The sequence below is a fragment of the Amblyraja radiata genome, unplaced genomic scaffold (assembly GCF_010909765.2).
Source record: "Amblyraja radiata isolate CabotCenter1 unplaced genomic scaffold, sAmbRad1.1.pri scaffold_803_ctg1, whole genome shotgun sequence".
Taxonomy (NCBI): Eukaryota; Metazoa; Chordata; class Chondrichthyes; order Rajiformes; family Rajidae; genus Amblyraja; species Amblyraja radiata.
The window spans coordinates 1-11,493 of record NW_022630812.1 but is presented as its reverse complement, the minus strand read 5'-3'; the positions used below and the strand labels follow the sequence as shown (position 1 = coordinate 11,493).

Here is an 11,493-nt window from a genome sequence, read left to right as displayed (position 1 = left end):
TGTATGAAATGTGTTATATAAATAAAGTTGCCTTGCCTAAATTAGTGTTAGAATCCATTCGATTAATCCATATAATTCCAGTCGATCTGCCTTTTGTCACAACTGTTAGTGATGGCCAAATTGGTCACAAATCTAAGCGTTGCTGCCTCAAAAAGGCTGGCAGCATCATCAAGGACCCACGCCATCCTGGCCAGACACTCATCTCTCCACTGCCTTCAGGTAGAAGGTACAGGAGCCTGAAATATGTTACATCCACGTTCAGGAATACCTCCTTCCCCACAGCCATCAGGCTATTAAACACAACTTCAAACAAACTCTGAACTATAACAACCTATTGCACTTTATCTGTTTATTCTTGTGTGTGTATATATATATTCTGTGGTATATGGACACACAGATCTGATCTGTATTTATGCCTAAAAGATTCTGTTGTGCTGCAGCAGGCAAGAATTTCATTGTCCTACCTGGGACACATCTATGGAGCAAAGGAATAGGTGACGTTTCGGGTCGAGACATGTCTTCAGATGGATGTGGAGGTGGAGTGGGGCGGGAAGAAGAAAGGAAGAGGCGGAGACAGTGGAGGAGCTGGGGAGGGGAGGGGAAGGAGGGAGAAAGCAGGGACTACCTGAAATTGGGGAAGTCAATGTTCATACCGCTGGGGTGTGAACTACCCAAGTGAAATAAGAGGTGCTGCTCCTCCAATTTGTGGTGGGACTCACCCTGGCCATGGAGGAGGCCCAGGACAGAAAGGCCGGATTGGGAATGGGAGGGGGAGTTGAAGTGCTGAGCCACCGGGAGATCAGGTTGGTTAGTTCGAAGTTTGTTTTCCTTCACCCAGACCCGTTACTACAGCCACGTTTGTTTCCGTTCTGATATCTCAGTGGCCCAGCACTTCAACTCCTCCAGCGTTATGAACATTGACTTCTGCAACTTCAGGTAGTCCCTGTTTCTCCCTCCTTCCCCACCCCTTCCCAGCTCTCCCACAGCCCACTGTCTCTGCCTCTTCCATTCTTCTTCCCGCCCCCCCCCCCCCCACCTCCACATCTGTCCGAAACGTCACCTATTCCGTCGCTCCGTAGCAAAAGGATTTGAGTCTAGGAGCAGGGAGGTTCTACTGCAGTTGTACACGGTCTTGGTGAGACCACACCTGGAGTATTGCGTACATTTTTGGTCTCCTAATTTAAGGAAAGACATTCTTGCCATAGAGGGAGTACAGAGAAGGTTCACCAGACTGATTCCTGGGATATCAGGACTTTCATATGAAGAAAGACTGGATAGACTCGGCTTGTACTCCCTAGAATTTAGAAGATTGAGGGGGGATCTTATACAAACTTACAAAATTCTTAAGGGATTGGACAGGCTAGATGCAGGAAGATTGTTCCCGATGTTGGGGAAGTCCAGAACAAGGGGTCACAGTTTAATGATAAGGGGGAAATCTTTTAGGACCGAGATGAGGAAAACTTTTTTCACACAGAGAGTGGTGAATCTGTGGAATTCTCTCCCGCAGAAGGTAGTTGAGGCCACACAGTTCATTGGCTATATTTAAGAGGGAGTTAGATGTGGCCCTTGTGGCTAAAGGGATCAGGGGGTATGGAGAGAAGGCAGGTACAGGATACTGAGTTGGATGATCAGCCATGATCATATTGAATGGCGGTGCAGGCTCGAAGGGCCGAATGGCCTACTCCTGCACCTATTTTCTATGTTTCTATGTTCTATGTTTCTATGCTACATAGACACTGCTTCACCCGCCGAGTTCCTCCAGCATTTTGTCTGCCTTTGATTTTTCCAGCATCTGCAGTTCTTTCTTAAACCTTGTTTGGATGGGGTGTTTTCCACATCTCCACTACACTGTAATGCTGTGTGTTGGTTCACAAGGCAATGTCTTCCTTCACATTCAATTGTCACCTGATGGTTCTGTTAATATTGTTTATTCCAGAGCTACAGAGTTTGTGATCACCTGTCGACATCATGGCTGAAGGTGGTAACTGGGAAGGTGATTCAGTGGCCTCTACATCAAAGAAAAAAAAAGGTTTGTGAACCCTCTGTGACATATAGATGATGCTCTGACAGTGGGTGTACACCTGATGCAAGAAATGAGGTTCACATGGAAGTGGGAATAGGGAAGGGGCTGAGCCCAGAGAGTTGACATCTACAGGGACATCACCGTCACAGGTGGGCAGATGCAGGAATTGTCCGATAAATCAGCACTCTTTCTGGAAACATATGATCTGAGTTGCCGCCAAAGTTGTCAGAATATCGAGTCCAGAATCAGATTCAGTGCGCAGAAATGAGCCTTTGACCCGTCTCCCTCCTGTCAATATCTCTACACTAATCCCATTTCTGAGCACTTGGTCTGTCGTCTACTATCAACTTATAGTTCGAATGGACATCCAGGTGCTCCTACAATGTTGTGACAGAGTACCTGCCTCCAACACCACCTCAGGCAGTGGGTCCCAGACTGCAGCCATCACTGCTGAAAGATTCTTCCTGAAAGATCATCCTCTAAATCTCATGGTCCCCACATTAAATCCATGCCCCCTGGTGTTAACCACCTCTACTATGGAGAGAACGATAGTGGTGGCCGCAATAGGCCTGGCTTTGGGAGAACTGGAGATGGGGACTGGACATTGTGCCTTCCCCCACAGTGGCAATCATTGTGGGGGGATGATTTTTTTTGTGTGTAAGTTAATATGTTAGTCTGTGTCCAAGATGGCTGTCGGAAGGGAGAGTGGACGCTGGCGCGCTTTAGCTGCCGCTGCTCTCTCTTCACATTGTGTTTTTGATTTTTTGTCTTTGGAGCGATTTCTGTCTTTAATTTGTGTATTGGTGATGTCCTTATTATTTATTTTTCTCCGACTATATGTTTTTTCTCTCTCTCTCTGTAAGGTGTCCTTGAGACTTTGAAAGGCGCCCGCAAATAAAATGTATTATTATTATTATTATTATAACTATATTTTCCATCGACCTTACTTTTCTCATAGTATTCTGTACCTCTATTAATCACTGCATATCTGGCCCAGATTCAAGGACGATGACTTCAATCACTCCAGTCTCTGCTGATACTTGAAATATTCATTTCTATGCGCAGCCTTGCGAATGCAGCACCGGAGACCCGGGTTCGATCCTGACTCCGGGCGCTGTCTGTACAGAGGTTGTAAGTTCTCCCCATGGCCTGCGTGGGTTTTCTCCGGGATCTTCGGTTTCCTCCCAGACTCCAAAGACGTACATGTATGTAGATTAATTGACTTGGTAAATGTAAAATTCGGCCCTAGCAGTTCTAGGATAGTGTTAATGTGCGGGGATCGCTGGTAGGCGCGGACCCGGTGGGCAGGAAGGGCCTGTTTCCGCGCTGTATCTCTAACTAAACTTAAACAAATTGGTAACAAGGCCTCCCTGTACTTGCATTCTGTGCTGCAGCTGATGTCAAGAATGCCAAATGTCGTCTTCGTGTGTGCTGCTGACTTTAGGGATCTCAGTGTTTCCCAGTGGTCTCTAGACCGTTGCAATTCATGGTGAATATCCTGGCTTTATTTATCCCTCCTAGTTGAGGTCTGCTGTATGATTTTACCCATCTGTGTGCACAACAAAGTGTTTCACTCTACCTTGGTACTTGTGACAATAAAGTATTATGAAATATTTAGATTGAAGAGTGATCTTAGGGATGTATAAAATCATGGGACGAGGGGTAAATAAATAGGGTGTTAGCACAGGTATTTTTTCCTCAGAGAATAAGAGGCTTAAGGGCTTAAGGTGAGAGGGGAACCATTTAATAGGATCCCGAGGGTTAACATCTTCACACAGTGGTAGGTATATGGAACTTCGGCCCACCTTGCCCACACCGCTAAAACACTTCCTAGCTGCACTAGTCTCACCTGCCCGCCCTTGCCACATATCCCTCTAAACCTGTTCAATCCATCAACCTGTCTAACTGTTTCTTAAGCGTTAGGATAGTTCCTGCCTCAACTATCTCCTCTGGAAGCTTGTTCCATACACCCACCACCCTTTGTGTGAAAAAGTAACCTGTCGGATTCCTGTTAAATCTTTTCCTCAAAATACATTTGGACAGAGTGGTTTAGAGAGATGAAATGTCAAGCCGTGGATTGATGGGACTAGATTTGATGGGTAATTTTAGTTAAGTTGGGTCAAATGGCTTAGCTTGCTCTATTTCTAAGATGACCATTAACTTCCACTTCCCCCAGAATGTCAGCTCAGATTGCTACCGGCTATTCCCAACCTGTGGTTTTCTCAATTTGAAATTGCTCTGCAACTGCAATTTATGTTTTTATTTTTCAGGTGGGAAATTAACTAAAGTGGGCAAGATCCTCAAAAGACTTTGGCCAGGCACTTCATCAAAGAACGATGGTCAGAACACAGGAACAACGACAGAAAAGCAAAGTGGGATTGAAAGCAGTACTTCAATGGAATGTGAACCCGCCGAAGAGGAAAGGGAACAATGTCAGTCCCGAGAAAGAGGAATAGGAGACGTGGTTCACGCACCTGGAACTGAATCAAGTGACAAAATCCATCATGACCGAGATTCATCAAACAAGGAATCATCGAGCCCCCTCCAAGGAGCAGGTGAGTGAAATGGGAGGGGAGTGGATGCTGCAGAATGGTGAAGACTGGGGACAGAGAAGAAAAAAAACCAAACAGGTTAGGGGAAATGGGAAAGTTTTTCTGACAAGGTTCTTGACCAATAGTATTCTGCAAGGATCAGTTCTGGAACTTCTGCAATTTCTAAACAATGCCATGATTTGGACAAAAACGTTGGTGGTCAAGTTAGTAACTTAAAAAACAATAGAACCATTGGCAGAATTGTGGATCATTGCACAATTGTGGTTCTGGTGAGAGGAATGTTTTAAGGGGACAGGCTGGGCTTTTTTTAGGCAGACTTTGGTAGGTTTCCTGGAACTTCCTGGCTGAGGAGTTGGTGGAAACACTATTTAGATTAACACATGACTGACACAGTCAGGGAACAGAGCGATCCCGTCCGCGAGCAGGTTGAAGGGATTAGTTCAAATTGGCATGATAATTTTGGTGCATATATGGGGATTGAAGGGCCAGTTCCCGTGCTGCACTATTCTATGTTATATGTGTCATCTCCAGGTTTGGCTTCATTAATCCAAATCATAGTCATAGACTCATACAGCAAGGAAACAGCCTCCTCGGCCCAAGATGCCCCATCTACACTGGTAGATAACATATGCCCCATTATGCCTGTCTGATTTCCTCCTTTAGTATGCTCCTCAATTCCCGAATCTCCTCTGGAAATAGACTTGATCCCACGTTCCTATATCGATCCCAAGCTGCCTCCATTTTCCTGACCAGAGCCTCAAATTCTCTCATCATGCAAGCTTACTTACTCCCACTTGTCTTGCCGTTCTCTTTGATATGAGCATGCTTGCCTTGAACTCTTGTCAACACATTTTTCAAAGCATCCCAATTTCCGGATGTTCCTTTGACAGCAAATATTAGAAGGTACAGGAGCCTGAAGACTGCGACGTCCAGGTTCATGAATAGCTACTTCCCCACAGCCATCAGGCTATTAAACCTGGCTTGTATAAAACTCAGTACATTAATAGCCCATTATCTGTTATTTTCACTTGATCAATTTATTAATTCATGTGTGTATATATTTATACAATGGTATATGGACACGCTGATCTGTTCTGTATTCATGCCTTCTATGTTCTGTTGTGCTGAAGCAAAGCGAGAATTTCATTGTCCTATCTGGGATATATGACAGTAAACTTTCTTGAACTTGAATCTTCTTGATCTGAGTTGCTGCAAATGTTGTCAGAATATCAGAGTCCAGGATCAGATTCTGCGCAGAAATGAGCCTTTGACCCCAGGGGCGGAAAACCCGGGGGGCCAGAGGGGCCAAGGCCCCCCCCAAGTTTTTGTCATCCGGATTTAAAAATCTCCGCTTTCCTCGAGACAGTGGGGGTGGGACTGCTGATCGAGGGCGCCGATTGGACAAGAGAGACGTCGGTCAGCAGGCAATGGGGGCGGGACATGATGATTCAGCGCGATGATTGGAGGAGGGAGGAGTGGGGCTGGGGGGGGGTGGGACTGCGGTCAGGAGTCAGATGCGAGCTGTACCCCCAGGCCCATAGCCAGCGCAGAGAAACAGCGCTAAACCCAGCTCAACTCTGCCTGTCCCGCCAGGTGAGCCTACAGCCCTCCCTGGACTTGCGGGAAATATGGCCAGCGCGGAGTGCATGAGAAAAAGATTTGAGGAAGGACAGACATCCTTGTGATTGAGGGAGCCCAGCGTAGGTTCACCCCATTGCTTGAAGGGCTGAATGGCCCACTCCTGCACGTATTGTCTATTCCCTGTGGCCCAGGTAGAGAACATATTCAGGTGTGATGAATGGTGAGGGAGTGGGAACCGTTCACTGCCAATACGTGATGTTAAAACTGCATCTTTTTCTCATGCACTCATGGAAGTTTGACAATAGACAATATGTGCAGGAGTCGGCCATTCAAGCCAGCACCGCCGTTCATTGTGATCATGGCTGATCATCCCCAATCAATAACCCGTTCCTGCCTTCTCTCCATATCCCTTGACTCCACTATCCCCTAGAGCTCTATCTAACTCTCTCTTAAATCCATCCAGTGATTTGGCTTCCACTGCCCTCTGCGGCAGGGAATTCCACAGATTCACAACTCTCTGGGTGAAAACGTTTCTCCTCATCTCAGTCCCAAATGGCCTCAGATTCACAACTCTCTAGGTGAAAATGTTTTTTCTCACCTCAGTCTTAAATGGCCTCCCCTTTATTCTAAGACTGTGTGTGGCCCCTGGTTCTGGACTCGCCCAACATTGGGAACATTTTCCTGCATCTAGCTTGACCAGTCCTTTTATTATTTTATATGATTCTATAAGCACCCCCCCCCCTCATCCTTCTACACTCCAGTGAATACAAGCCGAGTCTTTTCAATCTTTCCTCATATGACAGTCCCGCCATCCCAGGGATTAATCTGGTGAACCTATGCTGCACTGCCTCAATCACAAGGATGTCCTTCCTCAAATTAGGAGACAAAAATAGTACACAATACTCCAGATGTGCTCTCACCAGAGCCCTGTACAACTGCAGAAGAACCTCTTTACTCCGATACTGAAATCCTCATGTTATGAAGGCAAACAGGTCAAAACTGCACACAATACTCCAGATGTAGTCTCACCAGGGCCCTGTACAACTACAGAAGGGCCTCTTTGCTCCTGTACCCAACTCCTCTTGTTGAGAAGGCCAACAGGCCAAAACTGCACACAATACTCCAGATGTGGTCTCACCAGGGCCCTGTACAACTGCAGAAGGACCTCTTTGCTCCTATACTGAAATCCTCATGTTATGAAGGCCAACAGGCCAAAACTACACACAATACTCCAGGTGTGGTCTCACAACTTTACCCATGGAAGTGTGAAGTGAGGGCCAGTGGTGAAAGATTTCTCAGATGATGTTTTACTTCTCCTCCTGTGTTCACAGATATAAACTCGGCAATCTCCGCTTTCTTGTCAAACTGCGATGATCACCAGCTCTTACAGTTGACGAGATTCTACCGGGACCGACTGGAGCAGGCGATTGAAGAGTGTGTGGAGGGAGTTAGCCTCATGGTAATGAGCACAGATCACTTCACTGGGCAAGAGTGTCACGTAAGTGTAACGGACGCAGATTGTGTGTTGCTTCTAAATTTAACAGACTGAGAGAACCAATGTAAAGGAATATCCGGGGCCCATGTTGATCAAACTAACAAAGGAGTGTGTGGATGCAGCAAAACTGAGCCTGTGTTTGACCAACACCAGCTCACAGCTCCAACACAACTCACCAATTGTCTTCAATTCCCATTTGGGCACGTGACTTCCAGTGATAGAAACATAGACAATAGGTGCAGGAGGAGGCCATTCGGCCCTTCGATTCAGCACCGCAATTCAATATGATCATGGCTGATCATCCAACTCAGTATCCTGTACCTGATTTCTCTCCAATCTCTCTCTCTCTCTCCCCCAAATGGCCTACTCCTGCACCTATTTTTTAAATGTGCTATAGATATAAATGTGACTTGACTTGTTCATTACAGAGAGTGACTGAGCTTGCAGAGACAGGAAAACAAGCGGCCGGCTCCAAACTGCTCCTGAATCTGGTGATGGAGAAGGATTCTGGAGCACAAAGGTTGATGTGGGAATCCCTTGTGAAAATACATCACACGCTACCGAAACTGAGCAGAATATTGAAAGAGATACTGGCTCAAGGTTCGGCAACATTAGACTGTTAAATTTCAGCTGTAAATGCTGCTGATCTTACAAGCACCTCATACAAGATAGACACAAAATGCTGGAGTTAAGGGCCGGTCCCACCAGCATGCGAGTGACTGCATGCGGCAAGCGCGAACTAACGTGGTCACTTGAGCCGTACGGCCTCGTGGGGCCGGTCCCACTTCGATCGCCGGAGCCGTATGGAGTTGTGCGGAGCTGGTCCCGACATCGTGCGCGGGGGGCTCCGAAAAACTGACCGTGTTCAAAAAATCCGCGCGGCAACGGCCTGTCGGCCCGCAGCCGCCTCAACGCCGTACGCAGCGTCTCAACGCCGTACGCAACGCCTCGACGGGCGTGCGCAGCGTCTCATAGATACATAGACAATAGGTGCAGGAGTAGAGGCCATTCGGCCCTTCGAGCCTGCACCATTCGCCATTCAATATGATCATGGCTGATCATCCAACTCAGTATCCTGTACCTGCCTTCTCTCCATACCCCCTGATCCCTTTAGCCGCAAGGGCCACATCTAACTCCCTCTTAAATATAGCCAATGAACTGGCCTCAACTACCTTCTGTGGCAGAGAATTCCACAGATTCACCACTCTCTGTGTGTGAAAAAAAATGTTTTTCTCATCTCGGTCCTAAAAGACTTCCCTCTTATCCTTAAACTGTGTGTGTGGCCCCTTGTTCTGAGACAGGCCCTTTCACTCGGCAGGGCAGGAAGCATCTCAGGATGGATAGAATGGGTGACGTTTCATGTGGAGACCCTTCAGACTGTGTCGGGGGAGTGGGAGATACAGAGATAAGGAAGTGTAAGGTGCGAAAATGGACACAGAGGTTGGGGATGAATGAAAATGTAGGATAGATCATTGTTAACTCGGAGAAGGTAACAACAAAACAAACAGATACAATGTTCATAGCAAAAGGATTTGAGTATAGGAGCAGGGAGGTTCTACTGCAGTTGTACAGGGTCTTGGTGAGACCACACCTGGAGTATTGCGTACAGTTTTGGTCTCCTAATCTGAGGAAGGACATTCTTGCCATAGAGGATTTGAGTATAGGAGCAGGGAGGTTCTACTGCAGGTGTACAGGGTCTTGGTGAGACCACACCTGGAGTATTGCGTACAGTTTTGGTCTCCTAATCTGGGGAAAGACATTCTTGCCATAGAGGGAGTACAGAGAAGGTTCACCAGACTGATTCCTGGGATGGCAGGACTTTCATATGAAGAAAGACTGCATAGACTAGGCTTGTACTCGCTAGAATTTAGAAGATCGAGGGGGGATCTTATAGAAACTTACAAAATTCTTAAGGGGTTGGACAGGCCAGATGCAGTAAGATTGTTCCCGATGTTGGGGAAGTCCAGAACAAGGGGCCACACACACAGTTTAAGGATAAAGGGGAAGTCAAGATGAGAAAAACATTTTGATAGTGGTGAATCTGTGGAATTCTCTGCCACAGAAGGTAGTTGAGGCCACACAGTTCATTGGCTATATTTAAAAGGGAGTTAGATGTGGCCCTTGTGGCTAAAGGGATCAGGGGGTATGGAGAGAAGGCAGGTACAGGATACTGAGTTGGATGATCAGCCATGATCATATTGAATGGCGAATGGTGCAGGCTCGAAGGGCCGAATGGCCTCTACTCCTGCACCTATTTTCCATGTTTCTATGCAATCAAGGACAATCAGACTGGTCGGGGAACTGTGAAGGGAGAGGGATGCAGAGAGAGGGAAACAAGGGTCACTTGAAGTTAGAGAAGTCAATATTCATACCGCTGGGGTGTAAGCTCATGTTAACACGTTATTCTGTTTAAACAGGTAAAGACCAGCTCGCCTACATGGACACGGTGGGGCAGGGTTTATCTGAAGTGCCCACTCACCTGAAAGGTAAGTGATGGGATGGGATTCCCATAGCTGCCTGCCTTTCATTCTGAAACTGAATGTCTGTCTTTAGCTGCCTGAGTGAGTGGCAGAGAGAGAGACAGGAGGGGAGGGTGTGTGTGTGTGTGTGTGTGTGTGAGACAGGCAGGCAGGGAGAGGGAGGGACATATAGAGTCACAGGGAGAGAGACAGAGAGAGAGAGAGAGAGAGAGAGAGAGGCAGAGAGAGACAGAGACAGAGAGAGAGGCAGAGAGACACAGAGAGAGAGGCAGAGAGACAGAGAGAGAGAGAGAGAGAGAGAGAGAGAGAGAGAGAGAGAGAGAGAGAGAGAGAGAGAGAGGCAGAGAGAGAGACAGAGAGGGGACAGAGAGAGAGACTCAGAGAGAGAGACAGAGAGAGAGACACACACACACAGAGACACAGAGAGAGACAGAGAGAGAGAGAGACAGAGGGGACAGAGAGAGACAGAGAGAGACAGAGATACAGACAGAGGGGGAAACTCCATGAAAAGTCCCATAGCCGCCTTCCTTTCACTCTGAAACTGAATGTCTGGCTTTAATAAATGGTATTGTATTGTCTTTAGCTGCCTGATGAGAATGTGTCACAACTTGGGCGTTGGGCCTTCCTTGCTGGCTCTGGAGGATGGACAGGGAACTATGTGTTAGTGTAACATTCCTCGGTCATTTTGAGTAGTCAGACTCCTCTACGGGGATTCCAGTGGCCAGCTGCTCTCTGTCAGTAGAGTCTGTCATTCTCACCCAGAGAGTTGTGTGAGTCTGTGGGATTCCCTGCCTCAGAGGACGGTGGAGGCCGGTTCTCTGGAGAGAATTATTTCAAGAGAGAGCTAGATAGGGCTCTTAAAGATAGCGAGAGAGTCAGGGGATATGGGGAGAAGGCAGGAACGGGGAACTGATTGGGGATGATCAGCCATGATCATAGAAACATAGACAACAGGTGCAGGAGTAGAGGCCATTCGGCCCTTCGAGCCTGCACCGCCATTCAATATGATCATGGCTGATCATCCAACTCGGTATCCTGTACCTGCCTTCTCTCCATATCCCCTGATCCCTTTAGCCACAAGGGCCATATCTAACTCCTTCTTAATATAGCCAATGAACTGTGGCCTCAACTACCTTCTGTGGCAGAGAATTCCACAGATTCACCACTCTCTGTGTGTGAAAAAAAATGTTTTTCTCATCTCGGTGCTAAATGATTTCCCTCTTTTCCTTAAACTGACCCCTTGTCCTGGACTTGTAATTGATCCCATCGACTGTTACCATCCGCACTGTTTCCTCCTCCCCTCTCTTCCCTCTCTCTTCTCCTCTCCTCTCCTCTCCTCTCCTCTCCTCTCCTCTCCTCTCC

The 11,493-nt window shown here is 47.2% G+C and overlaps 1 protein-coding gene across 2 annotated transcripts; it reads left to right on the top strand.

The window, feature by feature from the left end:
* Positions 1–1,953: 1,953 nt before the first annotated feature.
* LOC116970374 lies at positions 1,954–10,257 on the top strand. 2 transcript variants are annotated; one of them, XM_033017032.1, is made up of 5 exons: positions 1,954–2,029; positions 4,294–4,578; positions 7,488–7,654; positions 8,080–8,251; positions 10,069–10,257. In XM_033017032.1, the coding sequence occupies exons 1-5, from the start codon at positions 1,969–1,971 to the stop codon at positions 10,143–10,145; spliced, it is 762 nt and encodes a 253-aa protein (XP_032872923.1). In that variant the 5' UTR covers positions 1,954–1,968; the 3' UTR covers positions 10,146–10,257. The 2 variants fall into 2 exon arrangements, with proteins under 2 accessions (XP_032872923.1, XP_032872924.1); XM_033017033.1 differs by lacking the exon at positions 1,954–2,029 and adding an exon at positions 3,153–3,228.
* The last annotated feature ends 1,236 nt before the right edge of the window (positions 10,258–11,493 follow it).